The sequence below is a fragment of the Salvelinus alpinus genome, chromosome 11 (assembly GCF_045679555.1).
Source record: "Salvelinus alpinus chromosome 11, SLU_Salpinus.1, whole genome shotgun sequence".
Taxonomy (NCBI): Eukaryota; Metazoa; Chordata; class Actinopteri; order Salmoniformes; family Salmonidae; genus Salvelinus; species Salvelinus alpinus.
In genome coordinates this window covers 31332063-31353405 of record NC_092096.1, presented here as the reverse complement: position 1 = coordinate 31353405, position 21343 = coordinate 31332063, and the positions used below count along the sequence as shown (strand labels likewise).

General features: G+C 43.1%; 1 protein-coding gene across 2 annotated transcripts in view; it reads left to right on the top strand.

The window, feature by feature from the left end:
* Positions 1-8044, top strand: part of LOC139533942 (PRKC apoptosis WT1 regulator protein-like) — a 75300-nt gene extending 67256 nt beyond the window's left edge. For both annotated transcript variants that reach the window (XM_071332472.1, XM_071332473.1), the window contains exons 6-7: positions 317-421; positions 4777-8044. In XM_071332472.1, the coding sequence (XP_071188573.1) occupies positions 317-421; positions 4777-4863 (192 nt within the window). In that variant the 3' untranslated portion in view covers positions 4864-8044. The remainder of the gene's footprint in view (positions 1-316; positions 422-4776) is intronic.
* Positions 8045-21343: the final 13299 nt, after the last annotated feature.

The following is a 21343-nucleotide window of genomic DNA, read 5'->3' as shown; positions in this document are numbered from 1 at the left end:
ACTTAACTTTGTTTTTACTACAGATAAGTTGGAGAGGCAGATTCCTGGCGAGCCTTCATTTAGCAGCGTAAAGATCAACGTGAAGCATGACCATATGTCCACATGGCTGAGGCGTCTATATTTGTTCTGTCTCTCTGTGTGTGTGTGTGTGTGTGTGTGTGTGTGTGTGTGTGTGTGTGTGTGTGTGTGTGTGTGTGTGTGTGTGTGTGTGTGTGTGTGTGTGTGTGTGTGTGTGTGTGTGTGTGTGTGTGGACCGTACCAACGTGCTGCTGTATGTGTTCTAACGTTAAAGAGCTCTTTGTCCCTTCTTCCTCAGGAGCTGGCCAGACAGAGGCAGGAGAACGGGCAGCTGCTGAAAGCCCACCAGGATAAAGACGACCTAATTGGAAAGCTGAAGGAGGAGATTGACTTGCTGAATAGAGTGAGTATTGGAGAGGGTTCGCCCAGGGTTGAGAAGGTAGAGTTGGGCAAGGCTGGGGGGTGTCGGAGACAGTCATTCAGGGTTGAGAAGGTAGAGTTGGGCAAGGCTGGGGGGTGTCGGAGACAGTCATTCAGGGTTGAGAGGGTAGAGGTGGGCTAGAGTGTTGGGGGGGTCACACCAGGGTTGGGAGGGTAGAGGTTGGCTAGGCTGGGGAGTTTTGGAGACGGTCGCCCAGGGTTGAGGGGGTAGAGGTGGGCTAGGGTGGGGAGTTTTGGAGACGGTCGCCCAGGGTTGAGGGGGTAGAGGTGGGCTAGGGTGGGCAGCCACTAAGGCACTGTTAGTTAAAGTCATTTACAGGTATTTTGAATACATATACTTTCACAATTATTAGTAATTAATAGTATGCTCCTTAAATTATAATGTGTGATATGTATGGTGCCCTTCTAGTCTTGAACACAGGTATAGTAATGTATATCTATGTGTTTTTTTTTACCAGTAATCCTTTGATGGACAACTCTGTCTTGCCACGTCTAACTGCCACAGTTAAAGATGCACAAAGCAGAAATCGCTCCGCCATTTCCTGGTTGCAAAAATTAGAATAGTTCGCTTAATTTCAGTTTATGTGACAACTGGCAAGTATAGTGTAGAGAATCATTGCACCATTTAAGCTGTTGGGAAATATATTTTCCATAACCCAAAATATTGTATTTTCAGTTGTTTAAAGCTGGTGTACAAAACTAAAAGTAAAAAATGTAATGTAAGGGAAGCATATAAATAGCACACATTGAACAGATCTACCACTTCTTAGACTTGCTTTCAATGAGTGACTGATCTATAACACCCATTTCTATGTGAATCTTATTATAGTTTCTCTTATTTGTCAGTTGAAAGCTTGTCATTTTTAGTAACTGTGCACTGCAGAGGAAACTTGGAGATATTCAGTCTCACACAGCTGTGTTGAGTGAAGCCGAGGACTAAATAGAACCGATTGCCAAATTACCACGTCGCTATCTGCAGGCAATCAGCTTGATATTGTAAAGCTGCTTCTCGGATAAGCAGAAGATTACAATTATCCAGCGCTTGCAAGGATTAACACTCGCACAGGCACCCCCCAAAAAAGTGATTTTCTCATGTTCTCTCTCGCTCTATTTATCTTCCGTACCCCAACCTCTGAACTGGATCTGATTTGGTATTTTATCAACATTTTAAACTCATTGTCAACCGCACGGTTCGTAACCCCATCCGGTTTTGGTCTGCAGAGCCTGAAGTAAACGATATGCAGACCTGTTCAAGGTGCAGAGCTTTTCAGTTCCACTCCCCTGCACCCCTTGGCAGTTTGGAGAAACAACGTTTGAGTTTCGCTGTGTGCCGCCTAACTTAAAACAGCTGCTCTTTTCAAAACATGACATTTTCCCTTCCCTGACAGTCTATTGGATCTAGTCTTAAGAAAACACTAGGCCCCTGCTATATGTCAAGAGTCCTTATGCCAATCAACATCCTACACACTGTGGTTAAGAGAAACCCTTCTAGTGTGGAGTACAAGTCTGATTTCAATCATCCCTTGATGTAACGTGACTTATAACCACTAGGGTTATCAGCCTGTAATTAGTTCGTCATTAGTCAAGAGTTACTAAATCTCCACTCCTATTCGCTCCTGAATGCTATGTAACCATTTAGTAGTCCATGCATTAGGCTAAATCCGAAGACTCTGAATTTAAAGAGACAGCTGTGTCTCATGTGCCTCTTTCTCCCGAGACCAATTATATTACCTCTCCTTGGCACCAGGGAGTCAGATCTGTGACAGCCTACAGGCAAATACCCCACCCCCTGTCTTCATACCTACTGTAGACCCACACTGTATACAGAGAGGCAAATACCCCCACCCCCTGTCTCCATACCTACTGTAGACCCACACTGTATACAGAGGCAAATACCCCACCCCCTGTCTCCATACTTACTATAGACCCACACTGTATACAGAGGCAAATACCCCACCCCCTGTCTCCATACCTACTGTAGACCCACACTGTATACAGAGGCAAATACCCCACCCCCTGTCTCCATACCTACTGTAGACCCACACTGTATACAGAGAGGCAAATACCCCACCCCCTGTCTCCATACCTACTGTAGACCCACACTGTATACAGAGAGGCACAACCCCCACACCCTGTCTCCATACCTACTGTAGACCCACACTGTATACAGAGAGGGAAAACCCCCACCCCCTGTCTTCATACTTACTATAGACCCACACTGTATACAGAGAGGCAAAACCCCCACCCCCTGTCTTCATACTTACTATAGACCCACACTGTATACAGAGAGGCAAAACCCCCACCCCCTGTCTCCATACCTACTATAGACCCACACTGTATACAGAGAGGCAAAACCCCCACCCCCTGTCTTCATACCTACTGTAGACCCACACTGTATACAGAGAGGCAAAACCCCCACCACCTGTCTCCATACCTACTGTAGACCCACACTGTATACAGAGAGGCAAATACCCCACCCCCTGTCTCCATACCTACTGTAGACCCACACTGTATACAGAGAGGCAAATACCCCACCCCCTGTCTTCATACCTACTGTAGACCCACACTGTATACAGAGGCAAATACCCCACCCCCTGTCTCCATACCTACTGTAGACCCACACTGTATACAGAGAGGCAAATACCCCACCACCTGTCTCCATACCTACTGTAGACCCACACTGTATACAGAGAGGCAAATACCCCACCACCTGTCTCCATACCTACTGTAGACCCACAATATGCAGAGAGGCAAATTCTGGGGTCCTCAGAAACACAAATTCCTCAGCATTTCCCCCGATGTTGTTATTTTGTATTTTTCTAAAGTAGATGGCATTCACTCACTTTGAAGGTTTCATAGATCATTGTCTAGCTCCTGGCATTGAATATTGAGAAGCAACATCAACAGCGGGTCTCTTTGCTGTTGGTTTCATCAGAGGTCAGAGTTTCTGTTTCCTGAGTCTACAGTCTTGGGCCAGTATTCCAGTGTTCCCAGCGCTCTGAGACCATCAACAAAATCTCCCCATCGCATGACCCCTGCTCCCGTTATCTGGGTCACAGGTTTTGGCAATGTTTTTGGCCTCCTGCTGGGTTTCCCAAAAGCCTTTCATCTCTGAAATATTCCAAAAGAGAGTTTGCAGCCCTCCTCGATGAGGCATTCCAATGCAAACAAGCACTGTGTCTCCCCTGCCAACAAATACAGTTGCTGGTCAGTGTTGATTTTGCACATTTCAGGAACTTGCAAGGGTCCTCTATGCCTGACTATCTTTATTATCATCACATTTGTTCGTTAAGATAGCCACTGCAGTCTGCAGCCTATGAGCCATCTCGCCATGTGGAGGAGGCCATATAACTGTTGGATCAGAGAGCCCTGATAGCATCACATGAACAGGACCTCATAAGAGGAAGTCTCCCTGTGGGAACACTCGCCGGGGCGATAGTGATCAGAAATGTCCCTCGGAGAGGTTACTGCAAGGCCTGATGGGAAGGCAGGAGATAAGGAACAGATCCAGTGTGGCGTCTCTTTCTCGCGGCGCTTGAAGATTGAACTGTGACTCACTAGCAAAGTTTGTTTTGTAGGGAAGGCTTGGATAAGGCTGAGGTGCTGGCAGACAATATGACCCCGGAGAACATCTGACTCTGGGTATTGGCTACATAGAATACAGGCTCAAGCAGGTTGCAAGTACATGTAGATATAATCTATGTTGGGAGATTCAATGAAATGTGAATAAAGTTATTAGTCGGTTGTAACTTAAAAAGGTTCAAGTGGTATGCCGGAGGCCAGAAAAACGATGTCATGGCTATCGAGTGAATCTAGCAGCCGTCTGATGCGAAATGAGACGGCTTTTCTCCCCTTGTCAGAGCTCAGACAGTGAGCTGTTCTGTAGCCACACCATGTCTGTGGCTCTGTGACCTCCAGTGTTTGATTCGCAGACTATCTCGCTTTTTAAGTTTCCGACAAGTGCGGCTTAGCTAATCCTGACGGTCGCCTGTCACTGCCGCCAGTGATGGAGGAAGCCGAAAATGAGAAGTGTCACTTTTAGATCAGCGCTTTGATGAGAGGGCGTCGTGGCAACAGGGCTCCTCATTTGTGCCTAATTGGAGCTGTTCAAGTTTAATTCGTTATTATCAAGGCAATTCTGCTGAAGGGAGACCCGGGAGGTGAAACTCTTCGTTCCACCTCTCACTCTCATCTTTCTCTAAACTGACACGCTAACTCCTCTGAGGTAAAAATAAGGCAGATCTTGCATAATGATGGTATATGACTTCCTTTCGATCAAGCTGAAGTGGAGCTGTCTCCTTTGTTTTTGTTTTGCAGGACCTCGATGACATTGAGGATGAGAACGAGCAGCTGAAGCAGGAGAACAAAACTCTCCTGAAGGTGGTGGGCCAGCTGACGAGGTAGAACCCAACGGGCCACGGATCCCCACTTCCAAAAAGAAAACAAACCACCCCCCACCCCTCCAACGGAGTGCCCCTCTCAAGGCCTTACACCCCCTGCTCTCACCCACCCTTCCCTTTCCACCCTCGTTCCAAGTCCAGCAGCAGCATGTCCGTTCTCTGTGTCGGTGGTGTCTCTGTTGTTGTCGCTGGGTGGAAGAGGACATTTAAAAGTAGCTTCTAGAGCCTTTGTGTCTTAAGCGTCCTCCCTAAGGATGCTTTTATTCAGTTCTGAGGGGAAACTGAAGCCACCGAAAGGTCTAGTCCTATTTAGATCCCATGGGGTGTCTAAATGAGGTTCTGTGATGGTATATTTAATGTAAATCTCTTGTACATAGGCAATTTAGATTTGTTGTTCTTTTTGATGAATCTTAAAAAGGAAATTGAATGTACGTGGTGCATCACCGAGCACATGAGGGATGCTTTGTTTGTGTTAGGAACTAAAATAGTTCTTGGACATTTTGACTCTAATGATCTGTCGACCAAGGTATACAGTACTTGCGTAGATTATGTGCAACCGGCTCTCTGTGCTTCTGTTTATCTGCATTATTACAGTGTAAATGCATTGTCAGCCCAGAGGCCGTATTGTCCTTCAAAGCACTAAAACCTGGTCTCCATCTGCACGTGAAAGAACTGGCTCTGTGATGGAGCCTGTGTCAAATTCAAGACAAAATCCCTGCTACCATCAGCCAAAGTGGGCATAATGCCTTGCATGTTACGGGCGTCTTTTTTAAAATCCATTAGTTCCATTTCCCCAAGGGGATAAAAAAAAAAGCCTGGTGCTTTTTCTGTTCATGTCGATGCAGCTTTTACTCTCTTGTTCCGATTTATACTTGGTACATTTTAATCAGTGGGGTCGTTTCAGCGAAACCTAGGGTATGCCAGTGACATGGGTGGGGGGATAAAGTTGACACTTTATTTACTGCGTTTCTACACAATTTAAAACTCTAAAATGCTATTCAGAGAACAGCAAAAACAAGCAAAATTTACTCCAGTCATAATACGCTAAACTGCTATTGCCTTTTAATGGGGATTGGAAAGATTTTAGTAGCCTATTTTATATTGTTGGTGTTGAGCTAGGATATGATGACTGCCATACTCTGCCAAACCCAATTGACGCCCTGATTTTAGTCCAGGTGGTATATTTTAAACCTGAAGTCATTCAAATATATATATCCCCATTATAAATCATAAAAAGCAAGAAACTTGTTTTCATTAATTCTATGCTTTATAGCCATTTCAATGTTGAAAATGAAATGTTATAGTATTGTTGATGGGGAGAGGTCTTGGGGTTACACCCCAGTAGAAACACACGTGGAATCTTTTGAAATGCATTTTTCATCTGTAGCTCAAGCGTTTACAACTATAATTGTTTGCAATATTGATAGATGTAGCTGCTCTTGGTATATAGTGAGCAAGATTTATAGAGTACGCTACTGCAGTGCATTTTGTTGTATGATAACCAAATCAACTGAAGGAACATACTTTTTGAAATGCATCTCTTCTTGATTTCTCAAGACAGTGATGTGGCTGTGAGAAGTTCAATTACTTTAACCCGGGCGTATTTAGATCTTTGCATTACATACAGGGGCCCATTTTTGTGCTGAAACAAATGTGTGGCTGTTTGCATCATGTATTCTGTAAAGCCCACAGGTTTTTAGACTTTACTGGGGTACATCTTGATATAGAAACCCCTCTTACCGGTAGACACACACACACACACACACACACACACACACACACACACATAGCCCTTACAGGAAAAAACACGTGAAACAATGTGTTTTTGGAACACTTCAACGTAATGATGTTTCACATGTGAAGTTTCACATAACCTTTCACATTTGAATCAAATGTGAATCTTTTGGGGGATATTTTTCACTTGAGATTTCACAGGTGATGCCCTGCAAATAAAACAGAGTTGTTAGAACACACAAACAGTGCTTTTAACATCATGTTTTCAACTTACATATTTGGCACACTTTGACATGCATGATTACGTTGTTTATGTTTGTTTACACAGTAATTATTACTCCACATGTCCTCACCTAGGATTTCAACTCACAACCTCTTTGTTCATGGCATTCTGACATATTCCTACACTTTGGACTTCAAAGTAAATCTCAGCTTTGTTAAAAGTACATATTTATCGGAGTGATTCAGGAGTAATGTTAAAACAGAATAATATGCCTCACAAACATTAGACAACTGTACAGAAAATCCTCAAATTGCTGAAATAAGTTAATTAATTAAATGATGAGAGAATAGTCAGATTAACTGCTAACTAAAATAGCAGTGTAGACGCCACTATTTTGGTAAGTGTAGAGGTGTAGAGGAATGCTACAGAGTTTGTGGCGCAGCAGAAAGATCAGTTTACCCCAAATCCAGAGGTTGTTAGTTCAAATCCCAGGTGGGGTCATATTGAAAAGTCAGTACTTAACTACTAAGTGATCATGTCTAATGTAATCATAATGACATTGATTAAATATGTTTGAACTATTTTAGCGGAACAGCTTACCACTTACTTTAAAACCTCCATACCATGTAATTACTTTACTTATCATCACGTTACGTCCTGATGAATGGTAAAGCAAAGGTCTTGAGAACATCTTACAAACATCCTAACATGTTCCTCAATGACTTTCTTGGGATGTTGTGTCGTGGTCCCCTGGAGGTTTTTGTCTAGTTCCAGTTTTGTTCCAGGGATGACCCCAAAGGACCTTGTTGGGACGTTCTTGGGATGTTGTGTCGTGGTCCCCTGGAGGTTTTATCTAGTTCCCGGTTTGTTTCAAGGAAAGGATATTCTCCAGGACGTTTTTAGGGCATTCTTGGTATGTTGTGTCATGGTCCCCTGAAGGTTTTTGTCTAGCTCAAATGTTGTCACATGTAGTTTCAAGCTATCACATGTTAAAGTTTTGCATCCCCATCCCCACATTTACTCAAATGGTGTCAAGTGTAGTTTAATGGTGTCACGTTGTCACATTTATTTCACATAATATCATGTTATCACGTTTTACATGTCACATGTTATCACATGAACTTCACATGATCATGTGACATGTTTTTTCTGTAAGGGACACACCTCTTTCTCTCTCTACATTATGCATGTACAAAAGATGAAGTCATTTAATAAAAGTTTGATTATCTCTGTCGACTCGTTAGTGTTCATTAAGGCTAATTTGATGTGATGATACGATGCCACTGAGCCGGTAATGTAACGTGACAGCGGTGGTTCAGTTGTCACAATAGACACACTGTGTGCTCCCCGACCATGGTTATTCATCATCGCCAATCACCTCGCAGTCTGACTGGAGAGGGACCACCCATCCCTGGCAAGCCGCGTCTCCAAGACACTGCGACGCTGGACTAATATAGCAATGCCATCCAAGTCATTAGTCTCCCTCACCTTGAGAGAAGAGGGACAGGAGGGCTTCCTATCAGGACTAATGTAAAGGTAATTGTCTCATCTTCCTAGAACTGCCCCAGGGTGGTCCAGCACCATTCCTATTAGCATTTTTATAGGAAGTTGTAAGGTGCATGTGATTTAGTAATACATTATAGGAGGCCTGAAACTATTCTGTTCATTCCTCATCCTTCCTCTAGTTTGTGAAATAATCTCCTTTTTAAACCGCCTGCTTTGTCTTTTTTCCCGTCTTGTTATTCACAAACCTGACAGTCTTGACTGCTTCTCCTCTGCGTAGTAAAACTAGCAGTAACTGAGTTTTAACCCACTACCTGTATCTTCATTTAAAACCCCTCATCTGTTCCTCAACCAGCCCTCTGAAAGGCCCTCACCACCACCACACAGCCTCACGGGGACATGTTTGGAAAATGGAGGTATGTAGGTTTTGTTCATGCTAAATTAATGTAATTATTATTCTTACTGGTACACGACACAGTTGGGCTCTCATCAAAGCTCTAACGGCACTAATGAAATTACAGGACTGCAGCGTTATCAGATATCATTTTACCTTTGTACTTTTAAGCAATAACTTTGTTTTTTTTGGTAGATCTGAAATGTAATGGAGGTAGAATTTTTTATTTCAGTGACCTTAAAGATCTTCACTGAGATGAGGCCTGGAGGCTAGTTGATATGGATGGAATGGGCACATCCGTGTACACCGAAATGCATTTGATCTTGTGGAACTGATAGTCATTGGAGAAAAAATAAAATAAACCCTTATCTTGTTTCTTGAAGGAGGCCATATTTCATTATCAGCGATTTCTTGCTCTTGGTCCTCAGAGCCAATCTCTTCCATCTCTGGGATCTCTGGTGCAAGCGACCACTCACCCAGCTGAGGATGGCAGGGGTCGGGGAGAGCGAAAGCGGGAGAGAATATATGTGGGTTATTTCGTCTCCCCTGAATTGGCTGGCTGGCTTGGAACCATCTGCTCAGAAAAATACCTCCTAAAATAATATTGCCCATATAGAGTTTTGTTTAGAATAAGATAACATTTCTCTAAAACCTTTTGTAAACAGTAGATCATGTTCTACTGATATGGAGCCTACGAGATCTCCCACACGTTACACTCGTGTCAAAATTAGGATACATTCTGCAGTGAGTCTTTTGTAACACAGATTAATAGCGTTGGCATTTGTGGAAGCCTGATGGACCTCTGTGGCTTGCTACTGGACTAGTGAGGGATTTTTTCGACTCGTGCTCTCCCACCAACACTCTGAAACGCGAACAACACCATGTCAGAGAGAGGGGGAGGTGGAAAAACACAAGACACATGCATTTCCCTCAACACACCAGGGCCACGACCACGAGCTGGGCTGCCCTTTCGGAAATGCCCTGTAAACGTCAATAAGGAGGAAAGGCGCCATTTTCACACCAATAAGTAACATAAACCGTTGACAGACCAAAGGCATTTCATTCATCACAGAGCTCCTACGACTGTATGATTCATAGTGCGATAGATTCTCATACTTTAATTTTTCCACAACTGTTACCATAGCAATGACTGAGATATGGTTTGGTGTAAATCACACATTCTTGGTGTTTGTGTACTTTGGTTAGGCTTATAGTAAGTTATATGTTATTGCTGTAGTATTACATTTCTGATACAGTATGTCTTTTACATGATTTGTAAAACTCTGCAAGCATTTCAGTGTGATAGAATATACTGCATATGACTGCCATTTCTCCTATAGTGCGATAGTTATACAGTCGTGGCCAAAAGTTTTGAGAATGATACAAATATTAATTTTGACAAAGTCTGCTGCCTCAGTTTGTATGATGGCAAATTGCATATACCTTAGAATGTTATGAAGAGTGATTAGATGAATTGCAATTAATTGCAACGTCCCTCTTTGCCATGCAAATGAACTGAATCCCCCCAAAAACATTTCCACTGCATTTCAGCCATGCCAAAAAAAGGACCAGCTGACATGTCAGTGATTCTCTCATTAACACAGGTGTGAGTGTTGACGAGGACAAGGCTGGAGATCACTCTGTCAGGTCGAATAACAGACTGGAAGCTTCAAAAGGAGGGTGGTGCTTGGAATCATTGTTCTTCCTCTGTCAACCATGGTTTCCTGCAAGAAAACACATGCCATCATCATTGCTTTGCCTGTGAAGCTCTTTTTGTGCAAGGATATTGCTGCCAGTAAGATTGCACCTAAATCAACCATTTATCGGATCATCAAGAACTTCAAGGAGAGCGGTTCAATTGTTTTGAAGAAGGCTTCAGGGCGCCCAAGAAATTAAAGTAAGCGCCAGGACCGTCTCCTAAAGTTGATTCATCTGCGGGATCGGGGCATCACCAGTACAGAGCTTGCTCAGGAATAGCACCAGGCAGGTGTGAGTGCATCTGCACGCATAGTGAGGCGAAGACTTTTGGAGGATGGCCTGGTGTCAAGAAGGGCAGCAAAGAAATCACTTCTCTTCAGGAAAAACATTAGGGACAGACTGGTATTCTGCAGAAGGTACAGGGATTGGACTGCTGAGGACTGGGGTAAAGTAATTTTCTCTGATGAATCCCCTTTCCGATTGTTTGGGGCATCTGGAAAAAAGCTTGTCCGGAGAAGACAAGGTGAGCGCCACCATCAGTCCTGTGTCATGCCAACAGTAAAGCATCCTGAGACCATTCATGTGTGGGGTTGCTTCTCAGCCAAGGGAGTGGGCTCACTCACAATTTTGCCTAAGAACACAGCCATAAATAAAGAATGGTACCAACAAATCCTCCGAGAGCAACTTCTCCCAACCATCCAGGAACAGTTTGGTGACGAACAATGCCTTTTCCAGCTTGATGGTGCACCTTGCCATAAGGCAAAAGTGATAACTAAGTGGCCCGGGGAACAAAATATCGATATTTTGGGTCCATGGCCAGGAAACTCCCCAGACCTTAATCCCATTGAGAACTTGTGGTCAATCCTCAAGACGCGGAAAACCCATAAATTCTGACAAATTCCAAGCATTGATTATGCAAGAATGGGCTGCCATCAGTCAGGATGTGGCCCAGAAGTTAATTGACAGCATGCCAGGTCGGATTGCAGAGGTCTTGAAAAAGAAGGGTCAACACTGCAAATATTGACTCTTTGCATCAACTTCATGTAATTGTCAATAAAAGCCTTTGACACGTATGAAATGCTTGTAAATATACTTCAGTATTCCATAGTAACATCTGACAAAAATATCTAAAGACACTGAAGTAGCCAACTTTGTGGAAATTAATATTTGTGTCATTCTCAAAACTTTTGGCCACGACTGTATACCTCACGTGACCCATGATAAGACTATGCAATTAGCCTGTTTATCTCATTCCATAAAGATAAATCAAATATGCAAGAGACTATTGTTGAGTTAGTAATAGGCAAACAATAAAGGAATAGGAATGAAATTCTAAATACAAGTGTATTTCATTCATTTGTAAGATGAATGCTACATTATACAAGGCACAAACTTAAGTTACAAAGCATTAACAAGCATTACAAGGCACTATTCTAAGGATGCTCATGGAGAGTGAGAGAGGTCATAGCCTGAAAGACCATGCACCAAGAGTCCCTGGGGTGAAGGAAGGAAGAAAGTGTATCTCACCGGCGCAGGTCTAGAACAAAAGAGAGAAACAATGAATTTTAAGACCCCTTTATAACATCCGAGTTGTTTCTATTCAAAATCGGAGTTGTTGACCAATATTATTACTGTAAAGTTAACCTCAATCAGATATCAGACCTATAGGATGTAAAGACAACAGAACCTCTTCTTCTCAGAGGTGTGATGAGGGGTTGGCAAGACAACACAGAGAATGTTGAGTTCCTGAGAAGACAATAAACCCCCTTTGTTGTTAGGAGTCCCTTCAGGGGCTACATAGGTATAATAAGGAATCGGTAAGACTTGAGGAAGTTGTTCCTCTTGTTGACTTAAAATGTATATTCAACTTTTTTTTTTTTGGGGGGGGGGGGGGTTGACATCTAAGTAAAAACAAAAACAGAAGCACACCATGTCCTCTTGGCTTTGCTGAGTGCCCCACTGCATTCTGAAATGACAATCAGTTTCTCTTCCTCTTAGTTGAGTGCCTCTCCTCAAAGCCACATAGACATTAGTCTGTGATGGCCAGTGGGACAAGAGACATTGTTGGAACTGAATTTCTATATGTGGTCCTTTTGTCAAACTTGAGGTCAAGTTCACTTTAAGGCCAGACAGTTGGATAGCCAGGCACTGTAGTAATGGTAGTTGTAACATGTCATTTTATTTTCTTAATCCACTGGTGCCTCATTGTCCTGATCACTGTCACGTTGGAGGCATCAATGTCACCTTGAAGCTGCATCCTCAAAATGAGCTACATCAGCCTCAACATGGATTGTGTAAATCAGAATGTATTCAATAGTATTTGTGTACAGTTGTTGATACTCTAGTCAAGAAATCCTCATACAACATATGGAATTGTCAAGTCCCATGATTAGAACCAGAGCACAACAGGCTTCAGTACCTCTTTTCTCAGCTGGGAATAAAGTTGGCTGTTCCAAAAGATCATTTTGGTCACCATGGCAACGAGCTATGATGCGAATCCCGATCAATCTTTCTAAACCATGGTCTGCGCACACCCATGAATACACACACACACACACACACACACACACACACACACACACACACACACACACACACACACACACACACACAACCTGCCTGGCTGCTAATTCCACCAACATCCTTTGCATTGTTGGGTGAGAACACTAATGACAGAATACCTCATATATAGACTGGGAATTTTGGTGCCACTTAAAAAAAAATTGCTGGACAAAACTACCTTGAGCACCACGTATTTTAATTATGTGGAAGAAACGAGTTGAAATAACATACATATCCAATGTCTTCAACTTCCAAAGGAATTTAAATTCAAAGAATGACTCACACGACCTACACTGTGCAGGTAGATAGCAATCATGTTCGGTACCAGATATGTTTTTCTACCCTGCTTCAGTTGCTCTGCTCTACCAGTGGATGGCAGTGTTCTCACCACATCCATGCAACCTATTCAAGCCACTACACTGGGGTGTCAAACTCATTCCACGGAGAGCCGAGTGTCTGGTTTTTCCTTTCAATTAAGACCTAGACAACCAGATGAGGGGAGTTCCTTACTGAATAGTGACCTTAATTTGTCAATCAAGTGCAAGGGTGGAGCAAAAACCTGCAGGCACTCGGCCCTCCGTGGAATGAGTTTGACATATGCACTACACTGATTCATATCTCTCTTTCCTACACACACGGTGTCCTGTTAATGCTATACCCTTGTTCTGTTTGGATACAAAAGTCCTCCCTGCCATATCTCAGTATGTATGTTTGAGAGGAAATAAAAAATAATGACTTCAACAACTGCAATTTTTATTTAATTATTTTTTATTTCACCTTTATTTAACCAGGTAGGCTACTTGAGAACAAGTTCTCATTTACAACTGCGACCTGGCCAAGATAAAGCTAAGCAGTGCCACACAAACAACAACACAGAGTTACACATGGAATAAACAAACATACAGCCAATAACAAAATAGAGAAAAAAAGTCTATATACAGTGTATGCAAATGAGGTAAGATAAGGCAATAAATAGGCCATAGTGGTGAAATAATTACAATTTAACAATTAAACACTGGAGTGATAGATGTGCAGAAGATGACTGTGCAAGTAGAGATACTGGGGTGCAAAGGACCAAAAATAACAGTATGGGGATGAGGTAGTTGGATGGGCTATTTACAGATGGGCTATGTACAGGTGCAGTGATCTGTGAGCTGCTCTGACAGCTGGTGCTTAAAGCTAGGAGGGAGATATGGGTCTCCAGCTTCAGTGATTTTTGCAATTCGTTCCAGTCATTGGCAGCAGAGAACTGGAAGGAAAGGCGGCCAAAGGAGGAATTGGCTTTTGGGGTGACCAGTGAAATATACCTGCTGGAGCGCATGCTACGGGTGGGTGCTGCTATGGTGACCAGTGAGCTGAGATAAGGCGGGGCTTTATCTAGCTAGACTTATAGATGACCTGGAGCCAGTGGGTTTGGCGATGAATATGAAGCGAGGGCCAGCCAATGAGAGCGTACAGGTTGCAGTGGTGGGTAGTATATGGGGCTTTGGTGACAAAACGGATGGCACTGTGATAGACTGCATCCAATTTGCTGAGTAGAGTGTTGGAGGCTATTTTGTAAATGACATCGCCGAAGTCAAGGATCAGCAGGATAGTCAGTTTTACGAGGGTATGTTTGGCAGCATGAGTGAAGGATGCTTTGTTGCGAAATAGGAAGCCGATTCTAGATTTCATTTTGGGTTGGAGATGAATAATGCTAGTCTGGAAGGAGAGTTTACAGTCTAACCAGACACCTAGGTATTTGTAGTTGTCCTCATATTCTAAGTCAGAACCGTCCAGAGTAGTGATGCTGGATGGGTGGGCAGGTGCGGGCAGCGATCGGTTGAAGAGCATGCATTTAGTTTTACTTGCATTTAAGAGCAGTTGGAGGCCACAGAAGGAGAGTTGTATGGCATTGAAGCTCGTCTGGAGGTTAGTTAACACAGTGTCCAAAAAAAGGCCAGAAGCATACAGAATGGTGTCGTCTGCGTAGAGGTGGATCAGAGAATCACCAGCTGCAATGTATACAGAGAAAAGAGTTAACCCGAGAATTTAACCCTGTGGCACCCCCATAGAGACTGCCAGAGGTCCGGACAACAGGCCCTCCGATTTGACACACTGAACTCTGTCTGAGAAGTAGTTGGTGAACCAGGCGAGGCAGTCATTTGAGAAACCAAGGCTGTTGAGTCTGCCGATAAGAATTCGGTGATTGACAGAGTCGAAAGCCTTGGCCAGGTCGATGAATACAGCTGCACAGTATTGTCTCTTATCGATGGCGGTTATTATATCGTTTAGGACCTTGAGCTTGGCTTAGTTGCACCCATGACCAACTCGGAAACCAGATTGCAGTGGAGAAGGTACGGTGGGATTCGAAATGGTCGGTGATCTGTTTAACTTGGCTTTCGAAGACCTTAGAAAGGCAGGGTAGGATAGATATACAGTGGGGAGAACAAGTATTTGATACACTGCCGATTTTGCAGGTTTTCATACTTACAAAGCATGTAGAGGTCTGTCATTTTTATCATAGGTACACTTCAACTGTGAGAGACGGAATCTAAAACAAAAATCCAGAAAATCACATTGTATGATTTTTAAGTAATTAATTTGCATTTTATTGCATGACATAAGTATTTGATCACCTACCAACCAGTAAGAATTCCGGCTCTCACAGACCTGTTAGTTTTTCTTTAAGAAGCCCTCCTGTTCTCCACTCATTACCTGTATTAACTGCACCTGTTTGAACTCGTTACCTGTATAAAAGACACCTGTCCACACACTCAATCAAACAGACTCCAACCTCTCCACAATGGCCAAGACCAGAGAGCTGTGTAAGGACATCAGGGATAAAATTGTAGACCTGCACAAGGCTGGGATGGGCTACAGGACAATAGGCAAGCAGCTTGGGGAGAAGGCAACAACTGTTGGCACAATTATTAGAAAATGGAAGAAGTTCAAGATGACGGTCAATCACCCTCGGTCTGGGGCTCCATGCAAGATCTCACCTCGTGGGGCATCAATGATCATGAGGAATGTGAGGGATCAGCCCAGAACTACACGGCAGGACCTGGTCAATGACCTGAAGAGAGCTGGGACCACAGTCTCAAAGAAAACCATTAGTAACACACTACGCCGTCATGGATTAAAATCCTGCAGCGCACGCAAGGTCCCCCTGCTCAAGCCAGCGCATGTCCAGGCCCGTCTGAAGTTTGCCAATGACCATCTGGATGATCCAGAGGAGGAATGGGAGAAGGTCATGTGGTCTGATGAGACAAAAATAGAGCTTTTTGCTCTAAACTCCACTCGCCGTGTTTGGAGGAATAGAAGGATGAGTACAACCCCAAGAACACCATCCCAACCGTGAAGCATGGAGGTGGAAACATCATTCTTTGGGGATGCTTTTCTGCAAAGGGGACAGGACGACTGCACCGTATTGAGGGGAGGATGGATGGGGCCATGTATCGCGAGATCTTGACCAACAACCTCCTTCCCTCAGTAAGAGCATTGAAGATGGGTCGTGGCTGGGTCTTCCAGCATGACAACGACCCGAAACACACAGCCAGGGCAACTAAGGAGTGGCTCCGTAAGAAGCATCTCAAGGTCCTGGAGTGGCCTAGCCAGTCTCCAGACCTGAACCCAATAGAAAATCTTTGGAGGGAGCCGAAAGTCCGTATTGCCCAGCGACAGCCCCGAAACCTGAAGGATCTGGAGAAGGTCTGTATGGAGGAGTGGGCCAAAATCCCTGCTGCAGTGTGTGCAAACCTGGTCAAGAACTACAGGAAACGTATGATCTCTGTAATTGCAAACTAAGGTTTCTGTACCAAATATTCAGTTCTGCTTTTCTGATGTATCAAATACTTATGTCATGCAATAAAATGCAAATTAATTACTTAAAAATCATACAATGTGATTTTCTGGATTTTTGTTTTAGATTCCTTCTCTCACAGTTGAAGTGTACCTATGATAAAAATTACAGACCTCTACATGCTTTGTAAGTAGGAAAACCTGCAAAATTGTCAGTGTATCAAATACTTGTTCTCCCCACTGTAGGTCTGTAGCAGTTTGTGTCTAGAATGTCTCCCCCTTTTGAAGAGGGGGATGACCGTGGCAGATTTCCAATCTTTGGGGATCTCAGACGATACGAAAGGGAGGTTGAACAGGCTAGTAATAGGGGTTGCAACAATTTCGGCTGATAATTTTAGAAAGAGAGGGTCCAGATTGTCTAGCCTGCTGATTTGTAGGGGTCCAGATTTTGCAGCTCTTTCAGAACATCAGCTATCTGGATTTGGGTGAAGGAGAAATGGGGGAGGCTTGGGCAAGTTGCTGTGGGGGGTACAGGGCTGTGGACCAGGGTATTGGTGTAGAAAAATGCTTATTGAAATTCTCAAATATTGTGGATTTATTGGTGGTGACAGTGTTTCCTAGCCTCAGTGCAGTAGGCAGCTGGGAGGAGGTGCTCTTAATCTCCATTGGACTTTAGTGTCCCATAACTTTTTGGAGTTTGTGCTGCAGGATGCAAATTTCTGTTTGAAAAAGCTAGCCTTTGCTTTCCTAACTGCCTGTCTATATTGGTTCGTAACTTCCCTGAAAAGTTGCATATCGCGGGGGCTATTTGATTCTAATGTCGTACGCCACAGGATGTTTTTGTGCTGGTCAAATTAAGTCAAATGCTGTTCTTTGTCTTACATAGAAATACCCTTTGCACTGTACAGTCACAATTGAACAGCATGTTCTGAAAACCGGTGTTGTTATTATGCTAACGTGGCATGCTAGCCTGTGGAAACTCATAAAGCCCCTGTGGGAGTCCTGTGTTCTACAATAGCCTCCCTCTCACAGCACCACCACTAGCTATGGACAAAACACAAAAGCAGAAGACTGTTACTGTCAATACTATGGAGGCAGAGAAAAGAAAGGATCTCTTGAGTCCGTCAATATTCTGGACTGTAAAACCTGATAATATTTGTGACCGTTGGACACTTTCATTTGTTTCATGATAGTGACGCATCCCAAATGTAATTCTTGACACAATAACAGTAGTTGTCACGTTCCAGTGAAAGTGCATGGATCTCCAGGTTGTGATGGTTACACATAAAGCCACACGACATACAGAATGTGAAACATCTCTGGGGAGCATCAATGGTCCCTGAAGGTCACTTTACACTGTTTCCATGACAGCCTGTCTGGCTCCCCTTCTGGGAAAGCTTGTTGTGGTTTTGTTGTTATGTAATATGATTTAAGGATTCACACACATACATACACACACAAGCTGCCTTTCTCTGTAGGAGAGAGGCAGTCTCATTCTCAGTACTCCCCGGGGACGCAAACACGAACAACACGACTCATCCGCTGGGCTGACGCAGAGACAGCGGAATACCTCCAGGGGATAATGTTTGTGCAGTAAGCAAAGTGCCTGAAGTTTTTCTCACTCACACTCTGTTGACAGCTGTGATAGGACTGTATCAGACAAGTCATGTATAAAAACTTCCAATTCAGGTTCTGTGGTAGAATAACATTCAGCTATCATTGAATCAATCAATTATGGAATCTACCCACCCACCCATCCATCCATCCATTTCCATTGACATGATCAACACTTTATTTTCCAGTTATGAACTCACAGATGATTGCCAGCAGTGTGGGTGTACGGTTCATCTATGCATGTCCGTTTCCATGAGCCTTCACTTTTTTATTTTTTTATTTTAGCTTTATTTTTAGCAGGTGTCTCATTGAGATAAAACATATATTTTAAAAGAGAGACCTGGCCAAAATAGCAGCACACAAAGCTTCAGACACATTTACAACATAAACACGAAGCACCACAGTTTAAAAAACATACATTTACACATTGAGCAGCAAGATGGTGTGGTGTGTTGCAACCAAGGGTCAAAACATTGACGACCCTCCACTTAATTTCCCATCATAGTGTTTACCCTAGATTTAAACCTGCAATTTCAGGACCTTTTGAAGGTTGTTCCAAACATAAGTGCAGAGAACTGGAATGCTTTTCCCCCTAGCTATGTACAGGCCTTATGCTATGTTCGTAACCAAATGGGAGGTTGAGATTTACCAGTTATGAAGTCAAAAATACCAGTTGGATGCATTCACGTGCTTTGAACGATTTGCTAATGGCCAACAAGCGGCGTAAACCATAAAGTAAAAGTACAGCTATCACGCTTGTAAACAAATTATATTATGTTCCAAAACCGTATGAATAGATTGCTTTAAGAAAAAGAATGTTTTGTTGTTGCGTTTAACTGCCAAAAATGCTGTTTTAGAGTAAAGTTCCTTAGTCAGCATGTAGAAAAAGTGGGAGCTCAGGATGATAGATGAGTTCCCCACTACAAAAAGTGTGTCTTACATCAGGTGATAATTCACTTAACGTTTGTATTTTTTTCTTTTCCTTTTTCTTACCAAGCTAAATTATCTAATGATGAGTTTGCTTATTTTAACCTGAAAAGCCCTAACCTAAAGTAATTGATCTTACTTGAATATATTTTTCAACATATTTTACCTTAATGAGATGATTAAGGTCAAATATCTTGTAAAATATATTCAAATAAGATAAATGTATAGTAATTGCCAGAGGGCTATTAAAGTGGATTTTCCCCAGTCGTAAGTGGTCAATTCCAACTTCCCACTTGGTTACGAATGCAGCATCAGTCACAGTCAACAAAACACCGTCATGTGAGCTCAGGCGATAGTTGTCATTTATCTACTGGACAATGCAGATGCACAGGTAAAATGGGAGCTGTCTCAGTATGGCCTTATAAACAAAAACGTAACAATGACTTAGTCTCTGAAGGAAGGCCAGCCCACTCTCTTATAGACGGTACAGTGATGAGTGAGGGCTTTGGAGTTTGCAACAAAGCTCATCGCCCAACAGTACACAGTGTCCAGCCTACGTAATAAGGCCACAGGGGCATACACGTACGTACAAGATATCACCATAACCAATTACAGGCACGAAGGTAGCAGAAAACAAAAACATTTTGAAAATAAAAACCCAACTTGGGGGTTAGTATCACAGGAGGATCTAACGAGCCATTGATCCCACTGGGGATGCCCCTCTGACACAGGTTAAATGACACTCTGAAGGATGGTGGACACAGACCCTGCAAGGGGCAGCAGGGTCTTCTGAGAAGCCTCCACATAGGAGGAACACAGAGGCAAGAACAACAACAATACAAAGAAAACATCCATATTGGATGTGGAATGAATTATACAAATGCCTCCCTGGAAATACAATCTGACACCACCGCACTAGTCCTTAATGAATAGAAGTGATTTCACACCATCAGGGTATGTTCGGCTGATGCTTGGCTCCAGTGCTTTGTTGCTCCAGTGGAGCAGCACAACAGTGACATTCAGAGTCGCTGCGGTTCCCTGAGCGCAAGAAGCAGGTGACACATGACTGGAAAGGTCGCTCTCTGCGTGGTCCTGCCTACGGGTCCACCCTGCCACGGCACGTCACCAACCTCACGGAACGACAGCGGTGCCATAGCCAGGGTCATGTTGGCTTGTTACTGGGGAGAGATGGAGGACACTACTCTAGTTGTGTAATCAATGTTTTTTGCCCAATGGATGAGAGCTCTGTTTGTATACTATATCATGGAATCCTTAGTGACTGTGAATAGACTATTTCATTCCAAAGAACAAACCGTGTAGCTACAGAATTCAGAGGATATTTTGCATTCAAGACCTGGCATTGAAGTTATTATAATTCCACACTCATTTTGTAATGAATAGCCTACTTAGAAAAACAGAAATGATTTATGAGGAATGTATCTATTTCACAAGGCTAAACGTTTCTCACTAAATGAAATAGGGACATTCAGATGGCGCAACGTTGCAGATATATATTTTAAATTATAAACCAGGTAGTTTGGGTTCTGGATGCTGATTGTCTGAAAGCCGTGGTATATCATACATTATACAACAGGTGGGTCTAATCTTGAATGTTGATTGGTTAAAAGTGTATTACAGCCGGTGTCTATTCCACAAGTTATCACCGGCTAAATCTATGACTTTAAAATGCCTATTTACTCTGTTCCATCTGACTGCACAATCCACTGTCTCATCAGCCCAGCCAGGGCAGTTATAAACTTGATCTCCACTATAAAAAGCATCTAGACATTATCTCACATTTCCTTTAGGCTAACATTTAGTTTTCAACAGCGGAGATTTGTATACTAAAGAGAGAGCACATTTTCTATGCCAGGCGAAATCGTGCCTCATTAGCTCATTGTTATGGATGCATCCAAATAAATGTCCCAGCTTAAGCAAATGCAGCTACTGTTCTGTCTGCACTGTTTGACGTGAATGTAAGTCAGCCGTAGTTGGCTAGCTAGCAAGCAAGGTAAAAGAATATTGCAGCCAGAATGGCAATGGAACATG